The 16,571-nt window shown below is 31.2% G+C and overlaps 1 protein-coding gene across 5 annotated transcripts in view; it reads left to right on the top strand.

Annotated features, from left to right (window-relative positions):
- The window catches only part of LOC143044737 (uncharacterized), a 33,912-nt gene extending 17,341 nt beyond the window's left edge, over window positions 1-16,571 (top strand). For 2 of the 5 annotated variants that reach the window (XM_076216857.1, XM_076216856.1), the window contains exons 8-15: window positions 871-981; window positions 1,756-2,075; window positions 2,486-2,552; window positions 4,172-4,284; window positions 4,696-4,725; window positions 5,504-5,551; window positions 8,531-8,548; window positions 12,689-16,571. In XM_076216857.1, the coding sequence (XP_076072972.1) occupies window positions 871-981; window positions 1,756-2,075; window positions 2,486-2,552; window positions 4,172-4,284; window positions 4,696-4,725; window positions 5,504-5,551; window positions 8,531-8,548; window positions 12,689-13,078 (1,097 nt within the window). In that variant the 3' untranslated portion in view covers window positions 13,079-16,571. The remainder of the gene's footprint in view (window positions 1-870; window positions 982-1,755; window positions 2,076-2,485; window positions 2,553-4,171; window positions 4,285-4,695; window positions 4,726-5,503; window positions 5,552-8,530; window positions 8,549-12,688) is intronic. The other 3 variants (XM_076216859.1, XM_076216858.1, XM_076216860.1) reach the window with 3 other exon arrangements.

Here is a 16,571-nt window from a genome sequence, read left to right as displayed (position 1 = left end):
TAGAATGCAACTTCGATAAATCTGGATGTGGCTTCATATGTTATAGTTTTCTCTAAATAAAAAAAATAAAAGAGGCTCGGCTAATTCCACTGTATTGGTTTCATTCGTAGTGTAAAATCTGAAAAATGTTGAAACATACTAAACGATATACCCACAACAAGATTCATTACCATTTTTCAAAACCCTTTAAATCAAAATGTCATTCAACGCTTAATGTCTTTTGTCTTACTTTGAGTACATTTAAGTGATTTAATTCTTTTAAAAAATGTACATTCTCTAATCCTTAATGATTACTTGCCGAAAATCTTATTTTGAAATACAAACAAGTTTTCAGGAAAATCGATAGACATTACTGTAACAGGTAATAACACAACACACAATATAAAGAAATAAAACTCTCAAAATTTAATCAAGAGTAACACAATTTTCTATACAACGAAAATAAGAATTGAATCATATGCTCCCAAAAATAAGTAGTTCTTTAACCATTTGTTGGACCAGTCGTGTTCTCATGACAAATTTCAAATCGGTTACAAGTCGCAATCATTGATGTCATAATCGAAGAAAAGAGGACGAGTTCGTGGCTACGATAAGTGGAAGATTTTCGTGGACATTTGTGACACCACTGTGCTGAAGCTGAAGCTGTTTTGAAATTAATCGAGCAAGGAACTGTCAGTACGTTTTCAATTTCCGGAAAATTAATTCAAACCATTTATGTGTATTCACAACCACTTATTAAATACATTTGTCATACTTTTAAATGCGATACCTCAAATAATAAGACGTATTTTTTTTTGTATAACCATTATTTTTGCCTATGTTATATGATATGCAACTGTGTAAATGTGTGATATGTCTTTATAATTCCAGCGACTATGCCAAGACCAATTCGATCTGTTCCCCTCCCTCCGGAACCAACAGAAGAAGAAGAACAATATGGTGGAATGAAACCAGATGAATTCATGGGTATTAGTTCTAAGCGTAAGTACTGTGGTGTCGCTTTGCGAAAAAAAAAAGAATCTTGTGAGCTTTTAAGGTATCAAGATTGCATGGTATGTATTAGTGATGTAATAACCAAACTGCATCACAATAAAACAAATAAAAGGCATCTTTAGATCAAAATACAAAATTTTAAAGCGACAATTCTCTGAACTGTATTTCAACTTCCAAATCTACCGAATCTAAATTGAAAAACATAAAGTTTTAGATTACAATTCTAGCAACACACTTGCTAATAAAAAGAAGACTGTCCATGGATTTATGAGTTTTGAACAGAGGTATACTACTGTTGCCTTTATTTAATCTGGCAGAAGTGACATAATGCATGGATTTCTATAATATCGGAGTGCTCCGCTCCAATATAAAATAGAATGCATTCCGTTTAACCTAAGTATTCATTGTATCCACATCTTAAAACTAGTTGTTAGATACTTTTTTTTACAAACATATCAAAAATTGAAAATTTATATTTTCGAGAAGCATTATATACTACGAAAACAGTTAACTATGAACTCATTCCCTTAAAGGATTTCTTGACAGATTTAATGAAAAATGTATTGAAACGGAAATTTAAGTTTTTTTAAAGAAAAATAAATTGATCCTGAGAGATGAACAATGATGGGACTATGTTTATTTTACCTGTAAATAGTACTTTCTGATTTCTCAAAGTATTTCAGTTATTTTGTTAGAAGTCTTTATAGTAGAATAACATACATACTTTTAATGCCTGATTTCGTTATCATTCGGTTATTATAGCTATACAAACAGCATCAACATTAGGATCTTCAACTCATGATGAACTAATAGAAATTGGCAATGCGGTTAAGAATGGCGAGTTTACCGTAGACGAAGCTGAAAGGCTGTACTCTTCCTGGGTGGATAGAAATAAGGCTGCTCAATCGAAATCGCTGAAGGAGCGACAACACGCAATAGAAGAACTCAGAAACCAGTATCAAACAGTCTTTAAACCAGAAAAGCAACAGCAACAGAGACAAAGCATTTTTACAAAAATAAAACAGAAAGTTTCTCCAAGAAAAAAAACTCCAGCAGAGGAAATATATGTAATGCAAATCACGGTAAGATATGATTATTCAGTCTACAACTAGAAACCGTTTTAATTTTTATGAAATGATTTCTTTAATTCAATTGGTGTAAAAATGATTTAGGAATTTTACAACTTACTCAGACCAAACATGCATTTTTTTTCAGCTACCTTGTTAGTTCAAAAACAATTCAATAGTATATAAATAGACCAAAGAGCAGTAAACAGTCTAAAATCACCAATGGGTCTTCAAAACTGCGAGAGAAAAAATTCCGCAACCGCAGACGGCTTCAGCTGGCCCTTGGAGTTTCTGGATTTTTAAAATTTATTTTTAAACTGGGAAAACTATTACTGTGAGATACTAAAAGTAATGTATCGGTTGCAAAATGTTTGAGTTGAATATGATTTTTTAAATGTTTAACTTTAATATTATTATCTTTTAAGCATCCTTCTGTGGGTAGAGATCGTAAGACACACACTCCAGGACGGGATAGCACTATAAGTAATTCAAGTAAGTATTTGTCAAAGATAAAGAGTTCAGCCGTGTTCTCACCAAACGCCATGTACCCACATATGTACACTGGTTTCACATTAAATTTGTTCACATCCAAAAACCTGGTTCAATTATCTGTACATTAGATTTGTTCATATTTGTAAACTATATGTTATTTACATGGTCATTACATAGAATCGAATTCAAATTTCTCAAACAACTTTTCTAGTACTTAAGGAACAACAAGTTTACTTAAAAAAGGGAGGAGGAGGGAGGGGTTTAAGGTTTTTTCCTTACAAAATGTTCTGATCCCCTATTTGACAACAAAAATTTTGGTCATACAGATGACAAAAGAAAATATTTTGAATCCAGTTTTTCCCAATACCTTATTATGCTTATTGCTTATAGTGTTGAAGAAAAATAATTGATTGATAGCGTCGAAATAAAAGAATGAAATGTTCACGCGAAAAGAAAAGAAAAAATATTATGAACCGTAAGAAAAAAGTCTATACCCCCCCCCCCCCCCTTTTACACACCTTTCAATTTAAAATCGTTTCTGCTTTATGAAAGCTTTTTTGGTGACTTGCAGTACTTTAAAGATTTAAAGTCTTGATTTTTCTATAAAAAACGTAGGCTGCAAAAGGATTTAAATATTTAGGATTACTGCGTTTTTATCTTTTCTGTTTGTTTCAAATAGCATACATTTGTATAGACGCAATATTTAAAAAGATATATATTATAGCGAGTTCATAATTTGGTGAAACATATTTGTGTATTTGTGTTTTTCTCAATTCATTAGTTTTGTTTGAATAAGAAGGTCACGAGTTTGAACCAAGAGCAATGACCAAATACTAGCATGCATATAGTACGACTTTGGCTTAAAATTACAACTTGTGCATTGAAAATTGATGCTTTTTTATATTTGTAAGTGCATATTACCGGATTTGAGATACTGTCAAAACATCACCATTTACCTCACACTCTTTTAAGTTATGCGTTTATGAGTGAATCGTTGATTGAGAAAAGACCATTGGCAAATATATCTGTGTACGTTCAGTCGATTCGGGAAGACATTTTCAAATGAATTATGTGTTTTGCAATGATGATGCTTTGAGTCTTGATAAGGGGCTAATAAAGCTACATGAAGTTTTTTTTTTTTTTTTTTATAGCAAAGCAATATATAAAGTTTGGACAAATAATTATGTAAAGAACCTTATTAATAATTGTTATAAATATCATTTTTTATTATACAAAAACAGTTTCTTCTTTAAATATACATGGAAAAATTCATGTTCTAAATACCTAGTTTTGTGTACACTTAATCCACATAAGTCCTACATTGACTATCGACTGTAAGTAGACAAAACATGTAAACATTGAGTTTTATTGGAACGTAACTGAGTTTAGTTTACGTGTAAATTACACTAACACAACACCGAGTTTATGTCAGTGTGAACAAAACCTTATTTTAGTAAGATTTATTTTAGTTTTGTCTATAACAGGAAAAATGCTCCACTAGATTTCAAAAGCTTTGATATATTTACTATTCCCAGGGAAGAAAAGGCAATTTAGGGGGAAAACGTTAATTGAATCTATATACATGTATATATATATATAATTATTTGTTTTCAAATCAGGCTCATCAAGTGGAGGATCAAGAGGCAGTACAATGAGTACCCAATCGGATTGGAGAGATAGCAGTTTAGGAAGCATGCACGAGGAGAGTGCATCTGACAGTGATTGTATTGATGTAAGTAGAGTTTACTGTTTATAAATAAATATTGATTTATTTTTATCTAACCCCACTCATACATTGTCTAAGATATATATTGCACTTTTTGAAATTCTTGGTTTTTCATGCTGTTCAACTTTGTAATAAATTTGGCCTTCTGTTTGTTTAAAACCGCACTCCACTGATGAGTTTCACGTATACGAACGTTCGGTTTGGCGTACGAAATTCTAAACCTGGTATCTTTGATGAGTTTTTACATATTCAGTAGTAGGAAGCTTCGAATGGTTTGGAATTTGATACTTTGTAATTTCAACATGATAACCAAAAGTAAACTATACCATTATTTCCTTCTAATTTTATTGATTATAACTTGATGAGTAAGTAAAAGAAATGGCACTACACATATATTTTTGTTTATTTCAACTACAGTGTAGTGTAGATAAATCCAAACTTTCAGAGGTATGTGAAAAACTTATTCAATATTTTATTTCTGTATCTTTTATATTATTTTTTTTATTTGACAGTCAATTGTGAATATTTTTTTTTTTTTTTTTTTCATTGTTCACTAACCACATGCATGATAAGAGAATGGTGATGAAGATTCAGTATATTTTACAAAACACAGTTTGTTTTCGCTTTTGGAGTTTGAATGTCTCTTTGGTACCTGTCGCCTATCTTTTCTAGCTGATTTTTGCTACAAATATGTCAAAACGGGGAATTTTTTGAAACTCGACTTCTTTACTCTCAAAACAAAGGTTGTATATTATATTTTCTACCTTGGCATGGAAGTGTAATCCTTCTTTTTTTAAGGTTTGCGAACTCCCATTCTTCATTTATGAAACAGTTCTCTGCGTATAATAAAAACGACTCAACCTTGTCTAAAATCGATATTTGTAAAGTATACTTCGTCATTGTCTTAAAGGAATATATTTTTATTTCTTTTCTGAACCTGATCATGAACATAATGTTATATTTTTCGTCGTATTTATTAGTGTTTGTTTAAGGTGAGGTATTTCATGTTCTTCTAGACCAATATAAATTGGGATGAAATTAATCAAATTCTCAACTACAAATTACATTACAATCTGAGAAACAGCTCCACTTGGACACGGTGAAAACGATATTAGTTCTGTTTGCTTTTAATTATATAACTATATGAATCTATTCGTATTTTAAGTGTAAATTATCTATACTGAAATAAAGCATTTCAAAGAAATTGAAAATATTTGTTTTGTAGGAAACACCGGTATATGAAGTACAGAGACGACAATCTGAACCAACAGAGGTATTATATTGTAATTATATCATAGCATCCATTATGTTGTAGATAAAGATAGATAGTTTATTTCTCATAAAACCATGCAAGTACAAAGGTTACAGAGAAGTTAAAAAAAATAGTATAGATAAAAATAAAAAATGCATTAAAAATGCATAAAATTCAAAATTTCGGATGAGATAACATATAAAAGAATATATATATAGACTTATATAGTCAAATGTAAAAGCTAAAATTGTATAAAGAAATACTTTCTATAAGTATGTTAAATAAATTATGGTTGTTAAGAAGGAGTGAGCTTACTATTAATACATCTTATAAAAGAGAATGTTTGTCCTTCCATAATTTTGTACTTCAATTTATATATATTCAGGCAAAGAGCTTATGCCTTTTAGGTGACCCATAAATGTTAGTAATTAAATAATTGATGATAGTGATATTTGTAAATTTGTACAGATTATAAAAATACAATATATGATGAATACCCGGCTCAATGAACCTATATGTCACCTCAAACAATATCGATACTTTGTATGGACCCTGGCGATGTGAGGTTGATGCGTAATGTTGTACAAAAATGTTTAAAATCAAGAGTGCAAGTTTCAAAATGGTCTTTTTTCACAAGTTGTTGATGACTCCTCAATATTTTATTCCGTCAACATTCAAACTATGAAGTCTGTGACATTGTCAATTTTAAAAATCGAACAATTTTCAATATTAAAATTAGAATTTAAAATGCATTGGTAAACTTGATCAGCTACTGGATAATTCGTATTAATTGTCCTAGTAAGTTTAATATCTAGAAATTTTTTTAGATGAACCGTGTCTTTCTTGACCTCTGCATTGATTTGATTTGCATGTAAACTAATAAACCAATTTTGATCTGAAACGGTCATTTTGATCAGAACTGCTCTAAAAACATTGAACAACAAATTATTACGTCATCTTCAGTTTTTGTAAATTTCTAGATTTATCCGCTGCATTAAATTTAGTATTTTTCGGACGTTTCGCTTCAATTTAGTCTATATTAAGATTGTTCAGTAGATGTCATTTACATATACACATAAAAATCATACTGAATACTCTGAAATACTGAATTTGCTACAAGCGAACGGTCTACACTGTACTGAATTAATCGCAGTGCATATAAATTGATTAAGAAACTGCACATGTCTAAATACTTTATTGTTCCCAACGTGTTAAGATCGAACGAACATTTTTCATTTTTAGCTCACCTTGCCCGAAGGTCCAAGTGTGCTTTTCCCATCACTTTGCGTCAGTCGTCCGTCGTCCGTCGTCTGTCGTCCGTCGTCGTTAACTTTTACAAAATCTTCTCCTCTGAAACTACTGGGCCAAATTAAACTAAACTTGGCTACAATCTTCATTGGGGTATCTAGTTTTAAAAATGTGTCCGGTGACCCGGCCTACCAACCAAGATGGCCGCCATGGCTAAAAATAGAAAAGCCAACCAAGATGGCCGCCATGGCTAAAAATATAACATAGGGGTAAAATGCAGTTTTTGGCTTATAACTCAAAAAACCAAAGCATTTAGAGCAAATCTGACTTGAGTAAAATTGTTTATCAGGTGAAGATCTATCTGCCCCGAAATTTTCAGATGAATCGGGCAACCCGTTGTTTTGCTGCCCCTAAATTGGTAATTTTAAGGAAATTTTACTGTTTTTGGTTATTATCTTGAATATTATTATAAATAGAGATAAACTTGAAACAGCAATAATGTTCACCAAAGGAAGATTTACAAATAAGTCTACATGACCGAAATGGTCAGTTGACCCCTTTAGGAGTTATTGCCCTTTATAGTCAATTTTTAACCATTTTTCGTAAATCTTAGTAATCTTTTACAAAAATCTTCTTCTCTGAAACTACTGGGCCAAATTAATCCAAACTTGGCCACAATCATCATTTGGGTATTTAGTTTAAAAATGTGTGGCGTGACCCTGCCCACCAACCAAGATGGCCGCCATGGTTAAAAATAGAACATAGGGGTAAAATGTAGATTTTGGCTTATAACTCTAAAACAAAAGCATTTAGAGCAAATCTGACGGGTAAAATAATCTATTAGGTCAAGATCTATCTGCCCTGAAATTTTCAGACAAATCGGACCACCCGTTGTTGGGTTGCTGCCCCTGAATTAGTAATTTTAAGGAAATTTTGCAGTTTTTGGTTATTATCTTGAATATAATAATAGATAGAGATAAACTGTAAACAGCAATAATGTTCAGCAAAGTAAGATCTACAAATAAGTCAACATGACCAAAATTGTCAGTTTACCCCTTAAGGAGTTATTGCCATTTATAGTCATTTTTTAACAATTTTCATACATTTTTGTAATTTTTTGTAAATTTTGTTTTTGGAATATATTTTCCACTGTAATTACTGGGCCAAGTTCATTAGAGATAGAGATAATTGTAGCAAGAAGAATGTCCAGTAAAGTAAGATCTACAAACACATCATGATCACCAAAACACAATTTTGTCATGAATTTATCTGTGTCCATTGTTTAATATGCACATAGACCAAGGTGAGCGACACAGGCTCTTGAGAGCCTCTAGTTTTTATTTTTTTTTCAATTTCATTTCTAATTAATGGTTTATCTAGAAATATGATATCAAAAAATATCGATATGGATCGGAAGAGATGTTTTAAATCTTTTGATGTCCTTTAATTTTTACGAAAGAAATACCACATTCAATACTCTCGGTTGTCTTCCCGAATGCGTCAATTTAGATACAGAACTTTTGCTTTTGGGGAAAAATATATATATATGTTATATAAACTGCATTGTGGAGAACACATAAGCAGGTATTTTTGATGTCTGATTATTTTGCTTTCAGCTTTGAGCAAATGAATATGGTTAAACTTAACTGTTTTTCTCTCTCTCTTTTAAATGATTGTTTGCATTTTTTCTTAGATTGTCACATTCTAGATATCAATTCAATGTCCTTGTAATTTTGATTTGTTTTCTAACAGATTTTAAACATCCGCAGAGTACGTATTATATATTATTTGCATTCCAATATGTGTAAGCCAGTGTGTTTTTACCATTCTAAGTGAATTGAATAGTTTGCTCTTTCTTAACTTACTAAAGATTGTTGTTATTTAATAATACGTATTAGTTCATGTACCTTGTATTTGTCTGTCATGGCATGCTTCGTGTACTTCTTATTTTCTTATTTTTCAGTTTACTAAGTCCGACGTAGCATTTATTTTAATTCTATTAAATTCAATGAAAAACTTTTGTGTATAGTTATTCCTCGTCAAAAAATAATTTAATAGCTATAAGCATCTTTTCACCTTCTTACTATTTGTCAATACACATATGCAATACATGCCACACTTGCTAAAACTCTTTGTGATTGCCTCCCTGTATTGTTTTGGAATGACTCACATATTATTAACATATTTCGTTTTGTTTTTGTTGCAAATTGTGCTATCAAGCTTACTATTCAACTTTTTACACAAAACTGTGTTGCTTTATGTGTTATATGTTTTCTGTCGAGTCACTATATAAGTTTACCGTGAAAGAAATGAGGTAGAAGCCATGTTCGTTAATAGATGATTGTTTTTATAATTTTATATAATATTAAGATACCGCTTTGACACAACTTTTCAAAATTTTCGGTTAAATGCTTTTTAACTTTATAAACAATTTGGGATCTCAATTGAGTATTCAATTTAATTTTTTTCTCAAAACCTACTTTGCTCGTCTAAAAAATATGATTGCAAGGGAGACCAATTGGTCAATTTGAAACTCCATTCGTTTAAAGGTGCAATGAAAAATGTGTCGATAATAAAAAAGGAATACCTATTGTGATAACTGTTTTAAAGATTTCAAAAATCGACATGATTCGGTGTTCATGTAACAGTTCCAATTTGCTGTGAATCTATACTTTATTCATTCTACTGTTTTGAATCTACATGACGATAACGTGGAAGTTACAAGATAAAGACACTAATGTATACTACATCTACATTGTAACAAGTCAATTCTAACATGACGTCCTTCAAACGCTTTGAGTACACAACCGTGGTAAAATATGAATATATTGTTTGGGCTGTTCCGACCGTACTCCCACATCATATGTTTTTTTTATGAATGAGCTACCCGACGTCATAGAACGAAGACGTCAGAGTATAAGCATTTCACGGGAAAATGCACGCTTGTGAAACTGAAAATCATCACAACCAGTAAAACGTAAACAAACGATGCTAAAATGTGTTATCAGCCATATTTTTGTATACATAGGAGACATATACGTAAATTATCATTTACATTCATCCAAAACTAACTAAATACGTTATTGTAAATAGTTTAAGCATGTCACTAATTCAGTTTTTCTGCGTTCTTTTACGCCAATTTAATAGTGCGTTTATTAATGGGAACGGCACATATCTGCCTCCACCTAGATCGCTTCGATCTAAAAGAGTAGCCATATTTGTCCTATTAGAATCGAAATAATTCATGGGGCATGAATATATCTAGATTTTACCACGGATTAGCCCTTTATGCCGATAGTTTACCCCTCGCTATCGCTCAGGGTAAAATATTTGTCTTAAAGGGCCAACCCGTGGTAAAATCACGATATATTCAAGCCCCCATGAATTATTTCTTAAATAATAAAAATACCGAACTCCGAGGAAAACTGAAAACGGACTGTCCGTAATCAAACGGCAAACTCAAAAGCTCAAACACGTCAAACGAATAGATAACATTGGTTAACCCAATTCAAGATAAAATTAAAGCTCTGCTGTTTTTATTCCATATAAATGTATGAGATAATTTGGAAATTTTAACAAACAACTTGTGAACAATCATATACATTATCATCACTCACATTATTCGGTGATATTGAATGCCAATTTTATTTACAAATATACATAATGTATACGATTTTTGTTTGTACAATCAACGTCATTTTAACAAATATTGGCAAATAATTTCAAATATGAAAATCATGGTGTTCAAAAGTCTAGGCAGATAGTTTCCGAATTTTTGTCAAAATAGTGCAAACCTTAAACTAAAAATAATTTTCGGGATGTAAAATGAAAAAATGAGCATCTTTTTCTCAGTTCTTTTATTTTAGAAAATAAATATACAATTTACGTGATCTAAACTTCATATCCATTTCTACAGTTAAATTACAAATTCTTTGATTCTTAATCATCAAAAATAATAATTACATCAACTATAAAATTAGCAACTTAGAACTAATTAACATTCTTTTTTTCAAGGAAAAAAAACATTAATCGAGCCGATTCCGAAGCAACGCTTCTGAAACCCTGGTTATCCACCAGGTTCTAATACGAACACCCAGTCTATTACAGTTTCGCAAACTAATTAGTGTTTGTAACAAGTTGGATTCAAATGAAATTGTATTTAAACAATGAACGTGTTAAGATGTTTATTGTTTTTGTTTTAATGCCCCATTTATGGACATTATGTTTTCTGGTCTGTGCGTCCGTCCGTTCGTTCGTCCGTCAGTTCGTCCATCTGTCCCGCTTCAGGTTAAAGTTTTGGTTTAAGTTTTTGGTCGAGGTAGTTTTTGATGAAGTTGAAATCCAATCAACTTGAAACTTAGTACACATGTTCTCTATGATATGATCTTTCTAATTTAAATGACAAATTAGATATTTTCCCACATTTTCACAGTCCACTGAACATAGAAAATGATAGTGCGGATGGGGCATCCGTGTACTGGGGCACACATTCTTGTTTGTATATCCTCTTGTTTTTAATTAAATTTTTGCTCTAAAATTAATTTGGCCACATACGATTTGGTAAATATCAGACCAGTCGCAGTTTATGTATGTACTATACGTCAGTTCTAAGTGTACAAACTACCTAGTAGCCAGGTTTTAGTACATGCATATTCGTATTAAACACAATTTATGTAAATTTGTAGTTTATAAACTTGTTACTAACTTTTTCCGTTTTGGCCGTTTTCGTGTTGTTTCTTTCAATATTTTTCTCACTTCGAACTAAAATACGAAATGAATCATGCATGGCAAATGTCATAAGTGTTGACATTATCGAGATGTCTAAACTTTGCACTTAATTTATGAAAAGCATAAAATTTTGATCACCGTTTGCCTACATTTTGCTCGAGTATACATTTGGACATGCAAAGCATAAGTTTTCCTGGGTGCGTATCTAAATATAACACTTTGTTGTGATCTAACATTTTAACAAAATGTGCAAAATGCATTTTGACAACGAATCTGGCTTCTCGAATTTTCTCTTTATTTTTCTGTTGTATAAATAATGCTTGCTACTTAATATATCTCACTTCCATTTATATAAGGGTTGATCAATTAAAGTATTACATTCACAAGTGATTCACGTATAACATATATATATCATAAAAGCGCTGTTCCTTTGCATTTTGTGTGTTTTTGTTGTTGCTGTGGATGTTTTGATTTTGTTTCATGGATGGATACCCCATATCCTTTGTTTTTGTCTATTATATATACATAAAACGAGATTATGGGTATGTAGCAACGATAAAACAATCTAATATCACACAAAAACAATTAACACATAGATATCAAAATAGGATCGTCCACAATACTTTAATAGAACGAGGTTCGACAAGTCATAAAAAACACCACCAAAACAAAATTCTTCATGTGACACGAAAACACATCTATTAAAACAAAGAATACTACTAAAGACCTGCCTAACCTTCGATCGGCATATAAAAATGAATCGGTGTTAAATAGTTTAATTTGTATTCAGTCGTAACTCTTGATTTCTTTGTTTGGGAAAAAACAAAAAGAACATATAAGAATATCCGATTATCATAAGCCTTGCTGTTAAATCTACATACAACAAACAACTGATCAAAGATGAAAAACACCTGTACATTTCCGTGAGAACGAAAAGGTGAAGTGCCGTCGGAATGAATAATGCAAATTATTGGGTAAGGAAAACAATGTAGGATGGTGAATATTAGCATGGTTATGAAATGTAGTATAAAAAGAGTGATGTTAAAAAGCCGTGGCAAATAGGAGACAACTCTTCAACCTTCTGTAAGAACGAAATATAATGACAAATCGCAATAGAAACTCACGTAGAAAAATATATTCATGTTATAAGGAAGATTACCATGTATTTTGTTTTTATTTTAGAGTGCAGAAAAACGAATATCCCTGAAAGACCAGTTTTTGGAAAAAGTAAAAAGAGAAGAAGACGCATCACCGATGTTACCTCCGCGGTCGTCAGATACCTTCAAACCTTCGGTGAATGTAACGCCACCTCCTCCAGTTAGAAATCGACCACCTCTTCCGTTGCCAAATTCCGATTATGGCAAACCGGCCTATTCCAAAGCACAACGCCCTCCTCCATCTATCGGTCGGCCTCTTCCTAATATACCTACAAACGATGATCCAAACAATGGAAATAAACCACAACTAGCTAGTCCAATTTCAAAACGGCCACCCGCACCAATTCCGAGTAACACGAGACCAGCAGCTCCATCGTACAAACTGCCACCTAGACCACCAAAAAAGATGTCATGAATAGATTGATATTGAAAAAGTGTGATATATATATATATATATATGTATATATATTTATGTGTGATAACAACTTGTTGAGATAACTCGGGGAAGGGAGGGGCACTTTAATCATTTTGGTAAGGATAAGCAGCTGTGATATCCAGTACCCAACCTGCTCATATATGTTAAATAACAGACAAAATCCTAACCTCTCAGATATTTTTTTGACAAATAGTGTAGCTATCAGGATAACGCTATTTCTTGTAGTGAAATTTAAATTTGACAAATAGCTAAGGTATTTCCGACTTGTTTAAAATACATCTTTGAAAAAAATCTAAATTTGTTTCAGAAACTTTTATGTGATCAACAACCCTATATATATATGTGTGTGTCTGTGATATATTTCAACTTAAATTCTCAATCTGCAATATATTTTTAAACTCCAAAAAAGGAATTTATTCCAGCGGGGATCTTCACTTCAACTCATTACATAAGAGATGCCCTCTCCTGTTGTGTCATACATTTAACATGTCATACTCCAAATGGCATTTTCTGTAAAGACTAATGAGTCTGAAAGAGGTATTTATCTCAATATAATTATTGTTATAATAAATTACAATAATACATTTCCATAAATTGAGAGATTGTTCAGAGTGTATTATTCTGATACTATTGAATCTTTTCGTGAAATAATAATTAGATTTATTTATAAATGTATTATGAACTATTGTCTTACCTGGAAAATATGTAGGACTCAAATCTATGGCGAGTTCCAAATCTATGGCAGATTTCTAATCTATAGCAAATGTGACCTAAAAACGTCAAAAAAATCAAATCTATGGCAGATTTTTGCTTTCTCTAAATCTATGGCAGATCTTTCAAATGCATAATTGGTAAATAGTAACATAACGTCACAATTGAATTACGCCATATAACATCGTCGCCGCCGCTAACGAAATGTTTTGGTGGCCATCACGGTTTTTTTAACAATTATGGCATCTTCATTTCACAAATGAATAAAGATATGCTCTCGTTGTCGTATATTTCCACTGATTTAAGACTAGAAGTATCCATTGGTCGTATATGTACTGTAGTGTTATCCATTTGCATAAAAATTGCCATAGATTTGGAAACAACGAAAATCAGTCATAGATTAGGAAATTACAAAACTTGCCATTTATATAGGATTGTACAAAATCTGCACTAGATTTGGGATGGAATGACGTCATATTTGCCGTAGTTTAGGAATCTGCCACAGATATGCAACCAACCATAGAATTGAGTCCTACAAATATAATCAATTTTTCGAACTTTGAAATGACAAAGAAACTAAAACAAAGATCAAAGTCGGGTTTAAACTTTTCGATGATTGTGTTTATATGATACGATACAAGTACTGTCTTTTGATGAGATATGTATAATCAACTTATTGAGATATCAAATTATAACAACAGAAAGAGGACTTTAGTGTAAATTGAATACAAAACAATGATCTGAAATAAAATTTAAAGCATGAAACATATGCCTTTTTGGATTCTCACTGTGATTATCTTATCTTATGATTATTATATGAACCTTATTGCACATGTGTAATTGCCGCACAAATTATTTAAACTCAGATGAAAGTGCTGAAAAATTCGAATAGATGTTTATGTTGGGTCTTCTCAATTCACAATTGTTTAGACTAATCTGTAACTCCTTGTGGTGAACTTATACTATAAATTGCAGTAAAAATCCTTTAACCGTACATACTAGAGTGTTAGATATTAAATATAAGTTGTCTGTCTGTTTTTAACTTCGTTTATTTTGATGGGGAGGAATCATGTAGATCCACAATATTTAGAATTTAAAACATGATTGAAACGAATTAACTTTAAACTGACAAATAATATAAAAAAAGAAGTAGTGCCAATGAAAAAATCAACGACGGTATATAAAAATTTGGTATTTAATGTTATGGCGAATACTTATTTTTGAAATATGTTTGACTATATGATATTAACTATGTTAAGTAGTGGTAATCCGGTCAAATGGCTTTAAAAATATTATTATTATCAATTATCATTTGAAATCTAACGCATCCCATTTCCTTAAAGTCATATGAAACCTCAAATTAAAAAAAAATATGCATATGTTTTTTTTAAACTAAATGGATAGTTTTCATTATACAACTTATGTACATATATTTTTTCTGAGAAAAATTCTTAAATTTGTCCACATTTAGAAGAAGTTTACTTATTTTTAATTGCTTGCTGCCAGGAAGCAATTCTCCGACTTATTTTCCGTATGCATAGTGACCTGAGCGTTACCCTCGTCGTAAAAATCCGGTGATAGCAATACGCATGAATCTGTCATTAAAATAAACAATTACCTGATTGTATATGTTGAACACGTGCTAAATACCCATACTTTTTGTTGATTGTTTACTATAAGGTGACAATCGGTAAACTTCGCCTTCAAAACACGGCATTTAATGAGTAGCCATATTTGTTAAATCATAACAGACAGATAGAAAAAAAATGACGATTATACGATATATTTGCGTAAAAAATGATAAAATCGTGCACAGCGGACTAAGTTTATGATATATACAGCATTGGTTCAAGAATTGGATGAACATTATTTTTCTCCAGTCACTCGTTTCTTATGACTTTAAATTTGACTAGTTTTATAAAGGAAAATTTTGAATAGAACAAGTTCTCTAGCATTTGATTAAATATCTTTGTAATGCTTCTTGTGACTAACTTCTGGTAACGTTTTTGCATTCAATACCAGGATGGCAATGTGGGGCTGACATTAAACTTGGTTCAGCTTAGGGAACTTACGCCTATATCAGGTAAAATAACAAAATCCTGAACTCCTAGGAAAATTCAAATCGAAAAGTCCTTTATCAAATGACTAAATTAAAAGCTCAAACACATCAAACGAATGTATAACAACTATCATATTCCTGACAGGTTCAGATAAGATATCAAAATTTTCTAGGGAACTGAAAAATATTTGTTTAGTTATTTGTACAGAAAGGTTTCTGCTCAATTTCTGCTGAAGAAAAGTTGATTTTATTCTCAATCTACCACTGTCATCACAAGTGAATAAATTGGGTCCTACGTGAAAGAGTATTAGACATTAGGATTCCGTAATTAAATGATAGTGTATATATGTGTGAATTTTCAGTTATATTGTATACTCATTTAATTTGTACTTGTCACAAAATTACTGTTTGACATTTTTAATTATTCATAATAACGATACATATTTTCAAAAGTACTGTGACTAATCTTAAATCATTTAAAAGAATACCAATAGAGAAAAACGATTGTGTAACAGTCTAATGAATAAGTAGAGTTTAGATATAACCATTGTTTTTTTTTATTCAAATGAATTTTGTTAGTTTGCATAATAGTTGATACTTGAGAGAAAAAAATCTTCATTTATTTCTTTACTTTTTATTTTGTATTTTTAGAGTTAGAATGAACGATATGTGTACATTCTATCAATAAAGAATTGAGCTTAA

Source organism: Mytilus galloprovincialis, chromosome 9 (genome assembly GCF_965363235.1).
Source record: "Mytilus galloprovincialis chromosome 9, xbMytGall1.hap1.1, whole genome shotgun sequence".
Taxonomy (NCBI): Eukaryota; Metazoa; Mollusca; class Bivalvia; order Mytilida; family Mytilidae; genus Mytilus; species Mytilus galloprovincialis.
This window is presented reverse-complemented; position numbering and strand designations above follow the sequence as displayed.